We start from the raw sequence: 22,038 nt of genomic DNA on the forward strand, positions 1-22,038 counted from the left end.
TCTTGCTCAGATTATCAATTCTGAGGGGGACAAAAATTCAAATTGAGGAAAGAAAATTGTAGAATAGATGTTTTGAAATTTGCCTTTAGTAGCAGGCGGTTGATAGTTGGAACAAACTTCCATCTGATGTAGTTGGAGGTCAGCAACATAAATAAATTCAAGGTAGAACTAGACAAACATTTGAAGTGAATGGATTGGTGAAATGGGAAGGCTTTTTTTTTTTAGCTAATGTTATATAAGCTTGCTTTCTTGCCCCATATGCCTCTACTAATGCCAATGTTTATGCTAATATAAAAACATCACTCTGTCCCAAGGTCAAAAAAAAAAAAAAAAAAGAAAAGAAATTGGTCATTGTAGTGATTCATTTTTACATATGGTTAGATATAAAATACAATTAATAATAAAAAAAACTAATGTTTATTATGCTAGTTCTTCCATAAAAATGTTTAGATCTAAGTTTATATATTGTTAAATTTTAATACAGTTGAATTTTTTCCTTTCTTTTTTTTTGTATATTGAAGTATTATGTAAAATAGGTGTAAAGTAGTTAAAATAACCTTTGGTGTGAACTTAAGATGAAACAGACTATAGTTAATCTTGATATTAATAAAAACCAAAAATTTATGCTAATTGTTTATATTTAATATTAAAACAGGTTCATTTTTATTTTAAACTTTATTAGGTTATTGCTCGCAGACTGTTGCAGTCTAAACAGACAATACCACATTATTACTTATCTATAGATGTAGAAATGGATGCAGTTCTTGAGTAAGTTGGATTGTTTTCTTCTTATCATTGATATTAATTAAAACTACACATTTGGAATTAAAGGTGTGTGTGTGTGCGTGCGTGCGTGCGTGCTGGTGTGTGGCCGTGTACATGTGTTGTATGTTCAGTTAAAAATGACATCTGAATTTGGCTTTTTTAATCTTGATTTTTGTTGTAAATGACTCATATATATATATATATATATATATATATACAGGTTTCAGTTAAACGTTTTTTTAAAAATGACATCTGAATTTGGCTTTTTTAATCTTGATTTTTGTTGTAAATGACTCATATATATATATATACATGTTTCAGTTAAACGTTTCAGAATTCTAAGAGGGGTAGGGTACATCCTGACAACTCGAAATCATATAGCAATGTGGGGTCGGAAATGCTTTCCTGAAGCGGTGTTGTACACAGAAGCACCATAAAGAAAAAAGAGACCGTAAGTGAGAAATCGTTTAATAATACATGAAAAGAAGCAAAAGGTACATGGATTAAAGTAAGTGTTCGAAGTTTCTTCCACGGGCTACAATGCACGCCTCACATCTCCGACGCATGGACATCCGAACATTCTGGAATACTTCAGGCGAATTTCGAATTTCTTCGGCAGCTACTGCGATTCTTGCAACCAGCTCCTCAGCATTGCCAACAAGGGTGTCATAAACTAGCGATTTCATATGACCCCAGAAATAAAAATCAAGACATGATAGGTCGGGTGACCGAGCAGGCCAACGCACGGGACCACCACGTCCGATCCACTGTTGACCAAATGTGACATCCAGGTAGTTACGAACATCTCTGCTATAATGGGCAGGGGCTCCATCATGTTGGAACCACATTGTCTGTTGCGTCGATGCAGAAATCTGTTCATCTCTCAAAAGTTGTGGCAATACTTGCTGCAGAAAGATCAAGTAGATAGGTCCGGTTAGACGACATGGTAACAGGTAAGGTCCGATGAGGTGATCTCCCATAATACCGGCCCATACATTGACCGAAAATCGAATCTGTGCTGCACGACGTCGTATTGCATGCGGGTTCTCGACCGCCCAGATATGGTCGTTATGCGTGTTGAAAATTCCTTCCCTTGTGAAGGATGCCTCATCGGAAAACAACACTTCAGCAGGAAAAAGGGGATTTGTAGCACATTTTCCAAGGTACCACTGTGCGAAAGCAATACGAGGTGCATAATCCTGCGGTTGCTGTGTCTGGACACGCTGCACGTGAAACGGATGCATGTCTTGTTCTCGGAGAATCCTCCAGACGCTGCAATGGGAAACCCCGACTGCGTTTGCTAGACTTTGTGTACTCGTTCTTGGATTCCCCTGTACATGCTGCAGCACATTCTGTTCGACGGCTGGAGTCCGTGCTGTTCTTACCCTGTCCCTGTCAGCTCTTTCAAATGAACCTCTCTCAGCTAACCTCTGGTGCAGTCTTGCAAAGAAATTATGACTGGGAATACGCCTCGTCGGATATCGTTCCGCGTACAAACGCTGTCCGGCTGGCCCACTACAATTTGCAGCCCTGTACACCAAATGCATATCGGCTAACTCTGCGTTCGTGTAATCATCCATCCTACTAACTTGGCGTTCTTGTGCGAAATTAAGATTCCCTGCACTAAAGCTCGGAATTTTCGATTCTGCCCATTGGTATATGATTTCGAGTTGTCAGGATGTACCCTACCCCTCTTAGAAGTTCTGAAACGTTTAACTGAAACACCCTGTATATATATATATATATATATATATATATATATATATATATATATATACAGGCATACCTCGAATAACGAATAGGATGCATTCCACGAAATTACTTCGTTAAGCGAAACTTCGTTTTCAGAGGTAAAAATACTATGGCCAGAATAGGGATACGTTCCTACGTAAAGAAAATGAAAAGCTTTTTTTTCGAACAAAGAAAAGTGTTATTAAATAAACAGTCAACTTACATACAAAGTGAAATCACATTTTAAAATATGAGTCTAAAGTTGATTGCTTATGCTTTTTTCCTCTTTCATTTAACAATTGCCTATACGAAGTTATTGCATTTAACACTGATCGCTTAACAATAAAACTTCTTCCTAAATCAGGATCATTTTCACTAAAAAAATTTAAAAACGTTTTCAATGTCATTTAAGCACCTTTTTAAATCTTTGGTTTTAACACTTTTTCGGCAGGAACTTCTTTAACTTTTGTCTTCATTGTCTTTGTTGCTAACAAGGTTTTCTAAATCTTCCACTGAAAAACCATCATCTTCTGCATTCAATAAATTTCTAACATCCTCTTCATCGACATTTTCGAAACCTATTGATTGAGCCATCTGGATAACTTCATTTCTAATTTCTTGGATGTTATTTTCTTCTTCTAGTACAACTTCTGGCCATATTTTGCGCCAAACTCCATTTAAGCATTTCTTAGTGACTTCTTTCCAAGAACTATCAATGTTTTCAATTGCGTTTTTAATGGTGTAGTTTTTCCAAAAAGTTTTAATTGTCATTTCCTCTTTATCCTCTAGTTCAGTTAAATTGCTTAATGTTCGACGCAGATAATAAGCTTTAAATGATGCTATTCTCCCTGATCCAATGGTTGAATCAGGGAAGTTGTGTTTGCTGGAAGAAACACAACTTTGACAGGAATGCATGTGTCCAACGTGTTAAGATCAGTAGGATGTCCCGGAGCATTGTCTAACAACAAAAGAGCTTTTTCTTCAAAGTTGTTTTTTTGACAATACCGTTTTACTTCAGGACAAAAGTGGTTAACAAACCAATCAGTAAATAACTCCTTGGTAACCCACGCTTTTCTATTTGCTTTCCATATTACAGGTAAATTCATTTTTATGTTACCTTTTAACGCTCTCGGATTTTCTGAATGGTAAACTAATAACAATTTTAATTTATAATCGCCAAAGGCATTTGATCCAAAGAGTAACGTTAAACGGTCTTTGGCTGCTTTGAACCCAGCAGCTGATTTTTCTTCAATAGAAATGAAGCTTTTTGTTGGTAGCCGTTTCCAGAACAAACTGCTTTCGTAAACACTGAACATCAAATTTGGAAAATTTTCACATTCAGTTATTTCCTTTAGTTTTCTGGAAACTTATTTGCAGCTTCTCCTGTTAATTTTACACTATGAATCCTGGCCCATTTTTTAAATTTCTCGAACCAACCACGAGAAGCCCCAAAGGTTTCCGTAATTTCTTCAGTTTGTTTAGATTTCAGGTGATTAAACTGGAATATTTTTTTTAATGTTAAATGGGGCTTGAAATTGCGGACTTCGTTATATCGAAGCTTCGTTATCAGAGGTAACGTTAACCGAGGTATGCCTGTATATATATATATGAGTAATGACATTAAAAATAAAAAAGATAAATAAGAAAATAAAATAAAATAAATATGAAGTAGTCATTAGAGGCAGTAAAATACACATCCCCCACGTGATACCCAATATATTACTGATTACGTATTGAAAAATTAATACAAATGCCCCTACATCTATTAATCAAAACTGTAGAGTGAAAATTTAACATAAACCTAACAATTAATCGTAATAGGGAGGGAAGAGAAGGGATAACAAGGCAGAAACTATAGCCGAAAGACTCCAAATAATTTAGAATATAATTTAAATCCAATTCAAATAAATCCATTTTTAAAAATTTAAAATATAGAACCAATTGTATCACAATTTGCGCGGCACCCCCCTAGTAAGGAACCAGTTCCGAGAAACATGAATATTATGATTAATTGTTAGGTTTATGTTAAATTTTTGCTTTACAGTTTTGCCATACTATGGGCATTTGTATTAATTATTCGATACGTAATTTCAGTAATATATATATATATATAGTATATAAAACAGGTGAAAAAGGTAAAGAAAGGAGAAGAAAAAGGTAAAGAAAGGAGAAGAAAAAGGTAAAGAAAGGAAAAGAAAAAGAAAATACAGAATAGATGTACCTGGACGCGCAAGGCTACAGAACAGGATACAACTATAAAATAAAACATAGAAATAAATGAATAAGGACATAGTATGATGGGAAAGTTATTAACAACAACGTGCCATGCCTAATGGAAGATATGAGAAGAAAAGAATGTTAAGATCCTAATGAATTAAGTGGAAAAATTGGCTGAATTGATAAGCCAAATCATATTTACAAAAGCTAGAAAAAAGTGGTAATTAATGCATATTAAAAAGTAGTAATAAATAGAAATGAAAATAAAAATTGGTACATAGATCAGGTAATTCATCAGGGGACTACACCCGATCATGTACCAAAATACTGCGTTTCTATACAAACCCATGCCGATGGAGGTAGCAATAAATTTAAAAAAAAAAAAAAAAATTAAAAATTAAAATTTTTGAAACCTTCATAGACATGAGTGAGGTACCCCCAACGCAGTGTGTATATTTTAAGTAAACCGTTAAAAGGTGTAATTAAAAGGTGTACCAGGCAGCAGCATAGAAAAGGGAAGTAATACAAGGTATGGGTGGGAAAAAAGATAGTAGTAAAAAAAGGAGGCGAAAATAGCGAGAATAAGAAAAGAAGGAATGTCCGAATCGCCCTCGTATTGCACTAATAGTTCAACGGACGGAAAAAGCAGAATAGAAAGTATAAAGACGTAAAGAGAAGGAAAAGATTTTAAAGATACTAGGCAAGCTGGGTTCGTAAGTACCCAACCTCTTAGAGAGGGCCTTGGCTGTGAAGGTGTTAGTAGAAGAGGAAAATTAATACTGCTAGCCTGTGAAATATTTTGTTAATGTCACATGTAAAAAAAAAAAAAAAAAAAATTAGTATAAAATTACATACCTTTAAAATTATGTAGCATCAATTAGTAGAATTATGTAGCGTCAATTAGTAAAATTATGTAGGATCAATTAGTAAAATGCATAATAAACATGATTAATAAATAGAATACAAACAAGGAGAGGTTGCTTAGTAGAAAAATAATAATGGACGCCCTCTATAGTTAAAAGTGAGGAAAAGGTCCGAATAATAATTAAAAATAATTAAGCAAAAATAATTAAAATAAAATAATGGAAAAAATTAAATAGATAAAACTTAAAAGGTAACTTAGAAAGTGAAAAGACATGAGCATCGTTCAGAATAGAAGTCATATGATGTGATCACTTTCAAAGTGGTGGGAATACCACCATTTAAATTTACAACTATACATCTGTACAAATTATCATGTTAACCCTAATCAAAATGAGATATAGTGAAACCGAATTTATGTTTAATGAAGTTAGAAAGATTTTTAATAATACGATTTATAAAATTAATAGGAATATCATTTAAACATAATTTGGTATATAGGCCGTTTAAAGCTTTGATAAAAAGTGTTTGATTGCTGCTAAGATACGCAAGACGTAAAATTTGTGTATGGATGATATTTTTATGAACTGTAATGGAAATATTAGAGTTCCAATTTGTTAAATAAATAATGTTGAAATTAAATTGACTTCTTTTATCAAATACTTCCAAGGTATTACGAAGAGGTGAATTATTTAAAGTAATGCTTAAATCGAGAAAGTTTGCGTGTTGGTTACCATTATTTTCTTTGTTTAAGGTAAGTTCAGTAGGATATATCAATTTAGCAATATTTTCAAAATGATAATTTAAAATCAAGATATCATCAACATATCTAAATGCGAAGAAATTAAGGTTTGGATTGTTATTAGTATAAAGATCTTCGTAGTAATGTAGAAATAAGTTGGAAACTATATTACTACATTACTACGAAGATCTTTATACTAATAACAATCCAAACCTTAATTTCTTCGCATTTAGATATGTTGATGATATCTTGATTTTAAATTATCATTTTGAAAATATTGCTAAATTGATATATCCTACTGAACTTACCTTAAACAAAGAAAATAATGGTAACCAACACGCAAACTTTCTCGATTTAAGCATTACTTTAAATAATTCACCTCTTCGTAATACCTTGGAAGTATTTGATAAAAGAAGTCAATTTAATTTCAACATTATTTATTTAACAAATTGGAACTCTAATATTTCCATTACAGTTCATAAAAATATCATCCATACACAAATTTTACGTCTTGCGTATCTTAGCAGCAATCAAACACTTTTTATCAAAGCTTTAAACGGCCTATATACCAAATTATGTTTAAATGATATTCCTATTAATTTTATAAATCGTATTATTAAAAATCTTTCTAACTTCATTAAACATAAATTCGGTTTCACTATATCTCATTTTGATTAGGGTTAACATGATAATTTGTACAGATGTATAGTTGTAAATTTAAATGGTGGTATTCCCACCACTTTGAAAGTGATCACATCATATGACTTCTATTCTGAACGATGCTCATGTCTTTTCACTTTCTAAGTTACCTTTTAAGTTTTATCTATTTAATTTTTTCCATTATTTTATTTTAATTATTTTTGCTTAATTATTTTTAATTATTATTCGGACCTTTTCCTCACTTTTAACTATAGAGGGTGTCCATTATTATTTTTCTACTAAGCAACCTCTCCTTGTTTGTATTCTATTTATTAATCATGTTTATTATGCATTTTACTAATTGATCCTACATAATTTTACTATATAATATCGGTGTTTAAATACACCATAGATAACTCTTAATAAACTACAAAGTAGTTGTGGTAGGCATCATTTGCTCTTTCTCATATTGTGCTCTGCCTTCACGACGAGGTGGTGAGGCCTTCTCTATTAGTGAAGAGTTACTTATTCGAAGTAGTGCAATATCATGGCAACTCGTCGTGAAGGCAGAGCACAATATGAGAAAGAGCAAATGATGCCTACCACAACTACTTTGTAGTTTATTAAGAGTTATCTATGGTGTATTTAAACACCGATATTATATAGATACCAAAACTCTTAAAGTATTATGCCTTGTGCATTTATTTATTTTAAATATTGACATCTACACCTCTTGGCATCTCTCATATTGTGTGATTAACTTCACAACTGGGTCGTCATGGCTGCATTACCAGGGTACCTGCCCACCCACTGATGATCGGCCAATAGCCGTGAAACAGTGCTGTCTGGGTGGTGGTACTCAACTGAGAATAAGTAACAATAGCCTTCTCTATTAGTGAAGAGTTACTTATTCGAAGTAGTGCAATATCATGGCAACTCGTCGTGAAGGCAGAGCACAATATGAGAAAGAGCAAATGATGCCTACCACAACTACTTTGTAGTTTATTAAGAGTTATCTATGGTGTATTTAAACACCGATATTATATAGATACCAAAACTCTTAAAGTATTATGCCTTGTGCATTTATTTATTTTAAATATTGACATCTACACCTCTTGGCATCTCTCATATTGTGTGATTAACTTCACAACTGGGTCGTCATGGCTGCATTACCAGGGTACCTGCCCACCCACTGATGATCGGCCAATAGCCGTGAAACAGTGCTGTCTGGGTGGTGGTACTCAACTGAGAATAAGTAACAATAGCCTTCTCTATTAGTGAAGAGTTACTTATTCGAAGTAGTGCAATATCATGGCAACTCGTCGTGAAGGCAGAGCACAATATGAGAAAGAGCAAATGATGCCTACCACAACTACTTTGTAGTTTATTAAGAGTTATCTATGGTGTATTTAAACACCGATATTATATAGATACCAAAACTCTTAAAGTATTATGCCTTGTGCATTTATTTATTTTAAATAATTTTACTAATTGACGCTACATAATTCTACTAATTGATGCTACATAATTTTAAAGGTATGTAATTTTATACTAATTTTTTTTTTTTTTTGTTTTACATGTGACATTAACAAAATATTTCACAGGCTAGCAGTATTAATTTTCCTCTTCTACTAACACATTCACAGCAAAGGCCCTCTCTAAGAGGTTGGGTACTTACGAACCCAGCTTGCCTAGTATCTTTAAAATCTTTTCCTTCTCTTTACGTCTTTATACTTTCTATTCTGCTTTTTCCGTCCGTTGAACTATTAGTGCAATACGAGGGCGATTCGGACATTCCTTCTTTTCTTATTCTCGCTATTTTCGCCTCCTTTTTTTACTACTATCTTTTTTCCCACCCATACCTTGTATTACTTCCCTTTTCTATGCTGCTGCCTGGTACACCTTTTAATTACACCTTTTAACGGTTTACTTAAAATATACACACTGCGTTGGGGGTACCTCACTCATGTCTATGAAGGTTTCAAAAATTTTTTTTTTTTTTTTTTTAAATTTATTGCTACCTCCATCGGCATGGGTTTGTATAGAAACGCAGTATTTTGGTACATGATCGGGTGTAGTCCCCTGATGAATTACCTGATCTATGTACCAATTTTTATTTTCATTATTTTCATTTCTATTTATTACTACTTTTTAATATGCATTAATTACCACTTTTTTCCAACTTTTGTAAATATGATTTGGCTTATCAATTCAGCCAATTTTTCCACTTAATCCATTAGGATCTTAACATTCTTTTCTTCTCATATCTTCCATTAGGCATGGCACGTTGTTGTTAATAACTTTCCCATCATACTATGTCCTTTATCATTTATTTCTATGTTTTATATATATATATATATATATATATATATATATATATATATAGTATGTATGAATGGGAAATGCAAAGAAAAGGAAAACAGGAATGAATTACACCTGAATGCGCAAAGCTGCAAAAAACAGGATACAAAAGTATATTGATATTAGAAAGAATTAGTAGAAAATACAAAAAGATGGAGAAGTATTTAACACAAGGTGCTTGAGCCTAATAGAAGGAAAGTAAGTGAGGAAAACGAGTGAGAAAGATAAAAAGAATAAAAAAAAGAATGTTGAGAACCTAAAACAAAATTATAAAATTATATAGAATTAAAGGCTGAATTAAAAAGCCAATCATATGTAGATAAACTGAAAGAGAAAGAAGAAATTAATTATTAATCAATGCTAAATAATAGTGAGCATCAAAATTGGTCACTATTATTTAATAATTTTAATATATTTAATAATACATTAAATTTTATAATATTTAATTATTTAATATATTTAATAATACATTAAATAATACAATGGATCAGCACTGCGTCACTTCTAGTTCAGCTAGAAATTGTGTTGCTCTACATCCCACTCCTGAGGAGGTAGTGTCAAATATTATTCAGGAGAATCATACCTTTACCCCTAACCACTTTGATTCTGAATCCACATATAACTGCATATTTTGAATCAAAATTTATTTTTTCAGAAATGTTTAGACAAACGACGTCTTATTTCTTCCATGATGGATAACTCCGAGACCATCTCTAATTCTGACTCCACTCCTTTCTGTTTGTTGTTATTTGGTTTTTAGGAGCATTAGCAAGGGGATATGCTTTGGTCATTCCCTGACCTTTCTGCATCCTCCATATTTGGTAGTCACAGGCTCGAACCCCTGTCTAATCAAGAAGCGTGTGCTTCACACTGCTGCTCCTAGCTACGGAGGTGCCACCTTTCTGTAAAACTAATGTCATATATTTGCTTACTTGCAACATATGCGATATTAAATATGTTGGCCAAACTTCAAACTCTCTCAATATTAGAATTAATGGACATAGATCCAAGAGCAAAAACCTTTCATTTGGCACAAATTATGATACAGATATAGAACTTTTCCACTTCCACCATCATGGTTTTAACAATGTCAAAATTAAAATCATTGCTATCATTAATGATAATATCATTCGTGATTATTATGAAAATTTATTTATGTCTGTACAGTAAACCCCTGCTATTCGTGGTTTCGCGTATTCGCGATTGCTGATTTAATATAAAATGAAACCTAAAATAATGTGAATTTTAATGCGCCATGAATATTTTCCGCCATAAAAAAACATGGGCTTGGCTAAAATTATCTTTCCCGGTGAAAACAGCGCTCAGTGGGTGGAGGGGGGGGGGTGACAAAATTGCGAGCATGGATGTTTCTCGCTAATCCTTGTTCAGTATGTGTTATTTGCTTGTCATGGAAGGTTTCTTTGTTTGCTTTTAATTTATATGCTTATAAATTGAATAAATTTATAAATTGATATGCGTACAAAAGTGATAAATCTACCGTTTTGCAGTGTAAAACAGACTTTTTCTGAAGAAAGTGACTTTATTGTGGACAAGTTCTTTCTAACCCGTACAAAAAATATGGCTACGAATAACAAGGGAAATGTCAAAAGGTCAAAGAAGGTGATGACATTAGCGAATAAAATTGAGTTATTAAATAAAATTTCTAATGGTGAAAATGTCTCCTGAGTGGCAAAACATAAAATCAATGAGTCAACGGTATGATCAATCAAAAAATCCGCCGTAGTGTCCGTGAAAACGCGCTAATTGCTTAAAACATTTGCTCTGTAACTCGCGATGTTAAATTAGAAAAAAATGGAAAAGGCTTTAAATCTTTGGATAGAAGACCGAACTCAAAATAAAATTCTGTTAAGTTCACTCATCATTAGTGAAAAGACAAAACTCCTTTATCAACACTTTAGCGAAACTGGTGATATCACTGGCGTGATAAGTTTTTTTGCTATCAAAGGCGCCGGTTTGAAATTTCTAATAAATATTACATTTAATATTAAATTGTTTCTTATTTTCATTTTGATGCCATATGCTTGCATTTCACTATGTACTGTCTATGTACATGGTCATATTATGAAGGTACATCTAATACATACATAGACAAAATTTTAGACTAGTTTTTCTTATATATTTCATATTTTGGAACGGAACCGTTTTTTTACTATGGGAGCCATAACTCAGTATTCGCGTTTTCGGTATTCGCAACATTTCTCAGGAACGTAACCCCCGCGAATAGCGGGGGTTTACTGTACATAAGTCTTTATGTCCATATGGTTTGAATAACAAATTTTTTAACAAAATCTTTTTAAGTAATGGTTGTTTAAACGCTAACCACTGTATTTACAATTTATTTCATCTTAGTCATTTCCTCAACGATGCCAAATGTAGATACAAACGTGGAAATAAAACATTCTGACACTGTAGACCTATTCGGCACAGTTTCGGCAATATTATTAGCTCTTGGGATAACACTATTCTTGATGTACAAAATATTTCTCTTTTTCTGTTTAACATTAAGAACTCTGTACTTAAAGCCTTAACTTCTTTCATTAATAATTTTAAATTCAAAAATGTCCAGCTTAAACATATCATTATAGATATCTCTTTTTTAGAATTGGTAATATCACCACATACAGCAATGAATACTGCATTATTAAATTTACGCATAGCTGGTTTGATAAAATTCCTTGGCATCATTTGCTTAATAATTGTAATAGTTTTCTCCCATTGAATAGCAATTTTAGGTTCAATATTCATCACTGTTTCAGCTATGAATCTTCTATTGGACTTAAATTATGCAACTATAAAACATTAGCTACCAACTTAGGCAATTTGCAACTTTCAGATCTTCCATGTCACTGCAGTAATCCCATATATGCTCCTTTCATAGACCAACATCATGGACATATTATCACTGACAATCTGGATATTGTCAATAACGTCTCACTCAAGTTTGTCATGGAAAAAGGATTCAAATTTAGGTCAACCCATAAAGCCTATTTAAATAACATCTATAAAGATCTGTAGCTTAATACCTTGAATTTTTGCAATAAGTTAGCTTAAAAATATACCTCATGAAGCATTTCAAAATTGGATAAATGTCATATACCAAGACATTGTAAAAACAGTTTCTGAGGCTTATAATCTTTATAATAATCCACACATTAGCTATTCTTATCTTAAAAAACCCATTTCAGATTTGTAATAGAACTTTATCATCACCCCCGTGAATAAGGCCTTCTAATAATTTCGCCATTTTTTGCAAACAGTTTTATTATACCACTCTTAAAAAGGAAGTTGACAACAGCACTACCTTGTTTATTATTTGTTATTTGGTTTTTAGGAGCATTAGCAACTAAGGCCATATTGCTCCGGGAATATGCTGTGGTCATTCCCTTGACCTTTCCGCATCCTCCATATTTGGTGGTGACAGGCTCGAACCCCGGTCTAATCAAGAAGTGTGTGCTATGCACTGCTGCTTCTTCCCACCTGGCTACGGAGCCGCCAGCACTATCTTCTTACGTTGTTATCTTTCTACCTTCTTACGTTGTACATTGTTATGCAGAATTTTAAAATATTCTGCATAAAAAATTGCACACTAAAATTCTAAATTCTACTTTACAATTCTTGTATATGATAGCCAAGTTCTACAAGCATCCTGTTGGCTTCAGATTCATTACTAGTGCTAAAAAAAGTGGCTGTTATCTGCCAGGCAAACAATTTTTTAAATTGCTAAATACTATTTTTATTAGTCTTCCATCTACCTGGATCATCAATAATAATCACAATGTCATCAAAACCATTAATTCTAATACCAACATTTTCAGTATTGAAACACATGACTTTTCAAACTTATTTACCTCTTTTCCACATCATTTGATTATTTTTGTACTAAATCAAATACAGGTGACCCCCGCTTAACGCTGATAATTCGTTCCGGAAAAACAGAGTGCTAAGTGAATCTGCGCTAAGTGAGTGCCGCATTCCCATAAGGTAACATGTATTTGTGAGTTGCGGTCGGTGCCATAGGATATTTCCTAATCAATAATAAATGGTAGTGAAAAGATGCATAAATGTCAGTCAAAATATTTAATATTCAAATATTTGTACATATAAAATATTCTGCATTACATACATATATAATTATGTGGTAACTATTTACGTATCAAAATTAAACTTAAAATTCCATCTAAAATCATGAATTTAATTGATCTAAATTGATTTAAATTGATTTAATTTAATTGATGAATTTAATCATGAAAAATGTGTCGATTTTGGATTGAACTTTGGCCCTCTTCCAAATAAACTAAAAGGGATATTAATTTTAAATCCCCCACAGCGTTACCATCCAACAATAAAGTCAACCGATCCTTCGCCGCTTTGAAACCTGGCATGTTTTTTCCTTCTTTCAATATGAAACTTCTTTTAGGCATTCGTTTCCACAAAAGTCCTGCTTCATCAGGCATTCGTTTCCACAAAAGTCCTGCTTCATCTATGTTAAAAACTTGTTGAGAAGTATAACACATAATAGTCCTCTTCAATAATTTTAACAAGTTCTTTTTTGAAATTTTTGGCTCCTTGATCTGCACTTGTGGCTTCTCCCTGGATTTTAAATCTATTCAACCAGCCTTTACCAGTTTTAAATGGTTTCACATTTTTTTTTTTTTTTTTTTAGGTGAGTTTTCTTCAGATAATCATATTGGCTAATCTCTTTCTCTCTCTCTCTCTCTTTTTTTTTTTTATAATATTTAACTTAACTGAATTCTGCATTGGATATTATCTTCAATAAAATTAGTTAAAGTCTTTCTATTTCAATCCTAATAGCTGGCTTAGCCCTAGTTGCTTGCACGTTTGGAATAGCTATCTTTCCCGTTGCTAAAATTAATTCTTTATTTTTTTATAATTGTTCTTACAGTTAAACTTGCAAGTCCTAAATTATGGCATACATCTGCTTGTCGTTGACCGGAATCGATTCGCTTCAAAACGTCTAATTTAATTTTCAAATTTAGTCTTTTTCTTACATTTATAATCTTCGTACTGCGCCCAGATGTTGTTGCTCTTTCATTCTTATCGGCCATTATTAACTCTTCGAAAATGTAACTGCATTGGTTGCATTAATCACGATACAATGTTCCAGTAAACTGTCTGTACGCACGAAGTCTAATACTGTACTGAGTGATGACTAGACTTCGGATAAATGCATATAACGCAAATATTACAAGCAATATACTTGATCATTTTTTAAAATGTTGATCTCGGAACTACGTAACTAGTCACTGTACTACAATTAAATTAGCATGCTAGAAAATTTCACTGAGCGTGGGAAAATTTTTCAAGTAGGCGTGGGAAATGTTTTAATGCTGTTTTGCTATTCATTTTCAAGCTATCGACTCCATCAAATGAAACGATTTCGTTAAATATGCCAAAAATGCAATCTGTAAAAGAGCATTATAGTGATCTGTGACAGCGTAATAGTCAGATACGGGTTATAATATAATGTTCTTATATTATAACCCGTATATATAGCGTTATAGCGAATCAGCTTAAACCGTACTGCGTTATAATGTGGGGGGGGGCTACTGTATACTCTTATGATGGTAAATGTACTTATAGACAAACTGTAGGAGTGCCCATGGGCTCACAAATTTCAAGCTTAGTTTCTAACTTATTTCTATATTATCATGAAGATTTTATATACTCATAATAACCTAAACCATAATTTCTATGCATTTCAATACGTTGACGACATCCTGGTTTTGAATGTTGATTTTGAAAATATTGTAAAAACTATATAACAATTCGAACTCACCTTGAATAAAGAAAATAATGGTAATCAACATGCAAACTTCCTTGATTTAAATATTACTTTAAACAGTCCCCTACTTCATCATAATTTGGAATTATTTGATAAAAGAAGTAAATTTAATTTTAACATTATTTATCTAACTAATTGGAATTCCAATATTTCTATTAAAGTTCATAAAAACATCATCTGTACACAAATTATTTGTCTTGCAAATTTAAGCAGCAATCAAACACTTTTCATTAATGCCTTAAATGGCCTATATACTAAATTACGCATTAACGATATTCCAATTAACTTTATCAATTATATTATTAAAAATGTGTCGGCTTTCATTAAACAAAAATTTGGATTTACTATGTCCCATTTTGGTTAGTGCTAACCTGAACTTGTATAGCTGTACAGATGTATATTTGAATGGTGGTATTTCCACTACTTTGAAAGTGAATGCATTACATGACTTCTCTCTGAACGATATTCATGCTTTTTCACTCTCTAAGTTTATTTTCTTTATTACTATTAATAATCATTTACAATTATAACATTATTTCATTTTCTCTACTATCATCTGTGACATGTTGCTCTCTTATATTTCTCTCAGAATTTTTTATTTAGTCAACCTTAATATACACAATATTAGATTCACATTTATTATTATTTTTATTTTTTATTTCTTTTCAATATCTCAACTATAGAGGGCACCTGTGTCCTTTTCACCTGGCTTTCTACTGAGCAACTCCATAGTCGTCATAGCTCCCCTTCTGTTTATATTCCATTTTTACTTACTTATCTTGATGAAATATTTTTGTTCTTAGTAATACATTTTTGCCCACTTTGAAGTTACATAACTTAACAGGTATTTAATTGTTTTCTCTTATTATTTTTATTTTTTTTTTGCTTCTTTCAGCTTTGTATTTTAGGCATTTTAAAATATAACACGGGCTAGTGGTATTAGTTTCTGCTTCTACTAACACTCTGATAGCCAAGGCCCTCTCTAAGAGGTAGAGTATTTACACATCTAGCTTTGCCTAGTATCCTTTAAACTCTTTTCTCTTTTCTTTTCATCTTTCTACTTTCTATTCTTTCTTCTGTCCGTTGAACTATTAGTGTAATACGAGGGCGATTCGGACATTCACTTCTCTCATTTTTGCTATTTTCACCTCCTTTATCTTTATCATCTTTTTCTCTCCCTTACTCTGCATTATTTCCCATTTCTATACCACTGCCTGTTACATTAAATATCTTTATGATACACAAATTCACTTTTGTCTTTTTCAAAACATTTTTTCAAAAACTTTTTTGTCCTTTAGATGACTCAGAATTTACATTACATTTTATACTCTTAAACCATGTACATGAAAACAAGGCATTTACACTCTAATTTGTTTAATTTAATATTTTAATTACATACACTGCATTGGGGCTACCTTACTTATGTTTTTGGAGGTTTTTATTTTTTATCTCCCCCCCCTTTGTTATATTTTAATCTTTCCTCCATTAACATAAGTTTGCATAGAAACACAGTGATTTGTTACATAATCAGGTGTAGTCCCCTGATGAAATGCCTGCATCAAAAAAAAAAAAATTTTTTTTTTCTCTTTTCCTTTTTATTGTCCTACAACATTTTATAATACCCTCATTTTGATGCTCACTATTATTTAGCATTGATTAATAATTAATTTCTTCTCTCCCTTTCAGCTTATTTACATATGATTGGCTTTTTAATTCAGCCTTTAATTCTGTATAATTTTACAATTTTTTTTTTTAGGTTCTTAAATTCTTTTTTTTCTTTCTCACTCTTGTATCCTTTACTTACTTTCCTTCTATTTAAATATAAATAGTGAATTAAAACCAGTAGAGATAACATAAAAATAAAAATGGTTTCGAATTTTCGAAAATTCGAAAAATCCTGCAAATCAAATGCACCAAATGTTACTAGCATTGGCATTTATTATTATCACACACACACACACACACGCGCGCGCGCGCGCCGTGTTTAAAAATCATGTTAAAAAATTTAGAATTTATTTTTATTATCTAAAATCAGAAAAAAAACTCCATATAAACAAGTGTCTAGAAATGCTTTATTTTGGAGTTATAAAACTTTCAAGAAGCATAGCAGCCCTGGATTTTTAAGGTTCACATGCTAATTTACAATAATGGCACTGCACTTAAACAGGCCTTGCCTCATCAAATTAATGACTGCTAAACATGCTCAAAAATTCTCACAGCAGTGAGAATTCTTTTATAGCAACATTGTATTTGTCATTGCAGTTCTGTGATATCCAGAATTTTCCTAATTGTGACATTAAAAATGTGTTATTAACTTTGTAGATTATTTCCATTAAGAGATAACTACAGTTTAAACCATTGTTATGCTGTAATGATTACTTTTGCAAACAACATCACATTCTGGAACTTATATCAGACCCTTGGTTATGTGAACCACTCCTTATGGTGATTAGGATGTACAGAATGTCATAAGAGATTTGCCTCTGGCTGGTCACTCAGACATGATAAATTACAACACTAATTCTTGAATTGCATTGCAGTTTTATTATGCAATCCTTTTGCTCCTGCTGCTAACAACAATATCAATATACAAGTATAATCAGAAAAAAAAGAAATAAAAATAAACACCAGCAAAATTTTCACAAACCACAGGCCTACCATCATAATAAAGAGAAAATGAAAATAATTTTGTTTTTCCAAATGGCAGTAGTTTTACTGTATAGTACTAATATTTGAAAAGCGAAACTGAATTGAAACAAGAAGGGAAAAAAAAAAACTATAAACACTAGCAGATTAATATATAGGCAAAAGAAAATTTTCTTTGGTGATATAATTTTCTCAGTATGAGAAGATTCTCTATTAAGAAAATGAGGAATTTTTTAGACCTTTGTATATATATATATATATATATATATATATATATATACAAAGAAAAAAAAAAATATATATATATATATTTTTTTTTTTTTTCATATTATTTTTTTGATGACTATTTCTGTATCAGCATTTAATGAGTGACTGTTACTTTTTTTTCAAGATAAAAATTTATTTTCAGATTAAGAAAAGAATTAAATGAAATGCTTGCTAAAGAAGATGTAAAACTTTCTGTCAATGATTTTGTTGTTAAAGCTTCAGCATTAGCATGTAAGAAAATACCTGCTGCAAATTCTTCTTGGCAAGATTCTTTCATTAGAGAGTAAGTAAGGATAGTTTAGTTGAGGTAACTTTACTGAACAAATTCTTTATTAATTTGTTATTATGATACTTGAATTATATAAACATTTTGAACATACCTGAAACTTTTATACTTGCTTGTTTCACGTTTATACCTTTCTCTTTTGCTTCAGATATTGGTGTTGGTGTTATTTTATTTATTAATGTGGTGGACTTCAAATCTGATATTAGACAGCCCTAGCCATCTGGCATATGGTCTGCTTTTAGTTACTTTGTCTTTATGTGATTTGTTCACTTATTAATGATTAATTCTCATAATTTTATGCCTTTAAAAATATTTTTAGAAACCCACGTATTGCCTAAGAATTTATTAGTTTTCACATGAGTATTTTCTCCAAACACGTTGGGTGTCAGTTACTACTACAGCATGCTAGTCAACCCTTTGTATTTAGGATGTGAAATCTTTCCTATTGTAACCGCGGAGCAATATGGCCTTAGTTGCTAATGCTCCTAAAAACCAAATAACAACAACAACTATTGTAACCTATATTTTCTCAATGTCCTTTGCAAAAAAAAAAAAAAGAAAAAAAAAACAAAAAGTAAAACTGCAGTTTTGTTGTTAAATTTGGAATTTCTTAAAAATTCTGTGTGTTTCTGCTTATTTTCATTAAATTGTCCATCAAGTGTGCTATTCTACATTGTACAAAGTATGTAGAAGTTGAAATGTGGGAAACATTTGCCATTGTTCTCCTGTGTGTGACCCCAAATCTTATTTTTTGTGTATGTGCAAAAGTCTTTCAATAAGATGCCAAAAAAAGATAATATAAAATTTGAAGGCTGTTGAATGACAGACCTTCTGGGTTGGGAAAGAATCATATCAAAATATTCTTTAACAACTCTTACTAAGTATACTAAGTACAGATTCACTCAACAGAAAGGAAATGATAAATGATATCCTTCTTCCTGGGCCCTTCTCATTAGACCAGTTGTAACATATGGTTGTGAAGCTTGGATATTAACAAGTAAAGATGAGCTGTCGTTGAGCATGTTCAAGCGTAAAATTTTGCGAAAAGTCTTTGGGCCTGTACAAGATGCTGATGGATCCTGGAGGATCACAATGAACTACGAACTTGACAATCTTATTCAGGGTGCAGACATTGTCAGATTTGTGAAGAGCCAGAGACTTGCCTGGTTGGGATATGTTATGAGAATGGATGACCGCAGAACAACTAAGAGGATGATGAAACGGAAACCTACCGGTAGGAGGGCAAGAGGAAGACCACGGAAAAGATGGATGGATGAATGACGTAGAAGAGGACTTAAAGATCATGAGAATAAGAAGTTGGAGAAGTTTGACTTCTGGGAGGGATTACTGGTGGAACATCGTTGAGAAGGCTAAGACCCACCCTGGATTATAACACCAGAAGAAGTATACAGAAGTAAAATAACATGAAATAAAAATATAAAGTTGCATATTTTTAGAGTGGTAGAAGCAAGATGAAAACAAAATTAAAAGCAAACAGCTTTTGACATCCCAGGACATCTTTGTTATCACAAAGTTTTAGAGCAATGCTATGATAAATAAGTGGTACCCAGAGAAAAAAAAATTGAAAACCTTATGCAGTTGGTGTAAATAGGTAGTAAATGTATGTTATGCAAATATAAGTTGGTATGATCATAAGTTCCTTGGTGTCAGATAAATACTGTATGCTTTCCTGAAACTTTTTAGCCAATCCTGCCATGGGACGACTGGTGATCTTTCCAATTTTAAGAAAGGTGTTATCATTGGAGCACATTTAGCAGGGACCACAATTGAGAAAACAAATCACCGGTGTGTTGAATACAGGCATTTCAAAAGTATACAATGCATAGAAGATGAAAAGAGAATGCAGGGGACTGTTAAAAACTGACTAGTACTTTGGTAGCTGATAAAAGGCTTCTTGCAGCATTTAAATAAAGGATGATTGGAGCAATGTTCTCATCCAGTCTTCATTAAAGTGATAACACACAAGGAACAAGCCAAGGGGGAGAAACTATATGAACAACAAGTAGCAAGTGGTGTGCAGAGACTATTTACTTTAGTAACTGTAATGTGTTTGCTTCTGATGATTATTGCTGCCCACGACGTTTCTGTGGTAGCTTGTGTCTATAATTCTATATTTTTTTATTTTATTTTTTATTTTTATTTTATTAATAGCAAGATACACAACAGGTAACCATTAACAGTGTATCTGAGGTCAGATCAATAAACATAATAACAATAATATGAAATCCAACAGGACGATAAACATTGATATACAATAAAACAATAAAAGCATATGTACAAAAGAGGACTGTATTAAGTTAAGTTACCGGTAAAAAAGTAATAATTAATCCGTTAGAGAATAGAAAAATAATATAACAAATAATAAGCTACAATAATTAGATGTGAGCTAGTCACTTTGCAGTTTAAGAGAAGAGGCAAACTTGTGGATGGAGTTCATCAGTGATTGGGAGTTGTCAAAGAAGTCAATGAGAGAATCATTTGCTGATTTGCTGATTCTGTTCAGTGGACTGAACTTCATAAAGTCCGTGTTGGCAGAGTCAAGGCGAAACGGTGTAAGGTTCCTGACTTGTCTACAGGGAGCATTGAAGTTTATTTTACTCAGGATATCAGATGCTTCATAAATTCGAGTGATTAATTTGGCTAGAAGGGCGATGTCAGCAGTAACTCTTCTGGTGCACACAGGCCTCAGATGAAAGTAATCACACAGCGATTCATAATACACTGAGTGATAGAATAGAGGATTGCGGTATGTAAGGTAACGGACAAAATTTTTTTGGACTGCTTCAATTTTGTTAGTTAAAGTCTTTGTGTGAGGATTCCAGATGGGTGAACTGAATTCAAGGATTGGCAGAACAATAGTTTTATAAAGGATAACCGCATATCTATAGTTTTTGAATTTGTATGTGTTCCGTTTGATGAATCCCAGTGTTTTGAATGCTTTGCTGGTGATTTTAAGGACATGGGCATCGAATTTAGCACTGCTGGAAAAGAGAATCCCCAAGTCGTTAACTTGGTCACACCTTTCGATGATCACAGAGTTAACAGTGTACTCCGTATTCATTAGTTGTGGAGATCTGCAAGATGAGAAAGAGATTACTTTGCACTTTGAGGGGTTAGCAGACAAGCCATTCAGAGAAAGCCACAGAGAGAATTTATTGAGAGCACATTGAAGCTGTTGAGAATCGGTAATCTCCTTCACTGCTGAGTAGATCTTAAGATCATCTGCATAGAGAGCAACTTGAACATTGGAGGTGTAGATGAAAGAAGGAAGATCATTTACAAAAACAATGAAGAGAAGAGGACCTAAGGGAGAGCCTTGTGGTTCTCCGCTTAGTGGTATAAAACAGTCTGAGTTCACTTGATCGATGATAACTCTCAAGGCACGATGCGTAATATAGCTGCGTAGCCATGAGAGCAAAGGGTCGCGGATACCATATAGCTTAAGTTTTTCCAGAAGTTGTTCGTGCGGGACTTTATCAAATGCCTTAGATATGTGTGTGTAGACTGCATCAACTTGTAGGTGGTTATCAAGAGCTTCCGAGGTGTATTGCCAGAAAGGAAGTAAATTTGTGACTACTGACTTGCCACTGCAGAAACCATGTTGATTCTGATCGATGAAAGGCCTGAAGAATTCGAAGAGATGTTTGGGTACTGCTGTGTCGAAGAGATTAGCCAGGC

The 22,038-nt window shown here is 32.7% G+C and overlaps 1 protein-coding gene across 2 annotated transcripts in view; it reads left to right on the forward strand.

The window, feature by feature from the left end:
* Positions 1–22,038, forward strand: part of muc (dihydrolipoamide S-acetyltransferase muc) — a 210,016-nt gene that overhangs the window by 87,717 nt on the left and 100,261 nt on the right. For both annotated transcript variants that reach the window (XR_016547649.1, XM_090385408.1), the window contains exons 6-7: positions 683–768; positions 18,196–18,336. Coding sequence is in view for 1 of the 2 variants with exons in the window: in XM_090385408.1 (XP_090241534.1) it covers positions 683–768; positions 18,196–18,336 (227 nt within the window). In the remaining variant the exon portion in view is untranslated. The remainder of the gene's footprint in view (positions 1–682; positions 769–18,195; positions 18,337–22,038) is intronic.

Source organism: Mastigoproctus giganteus, chromosome 11 (genome assembly GCF_048544385.1).
Source record: "Mastigoproctus giganteus isolate SK-2022 chromosome 11, ASM4854438v1, whole genome shotgun sequence".
NCBI classification, from domain to species: Eukaryota; Metazoa; Arthropoda; class Arachnida; order Uropygi; family Thelyphonidae; genus Mastigoproctus; species Mastigoproctus giganteus.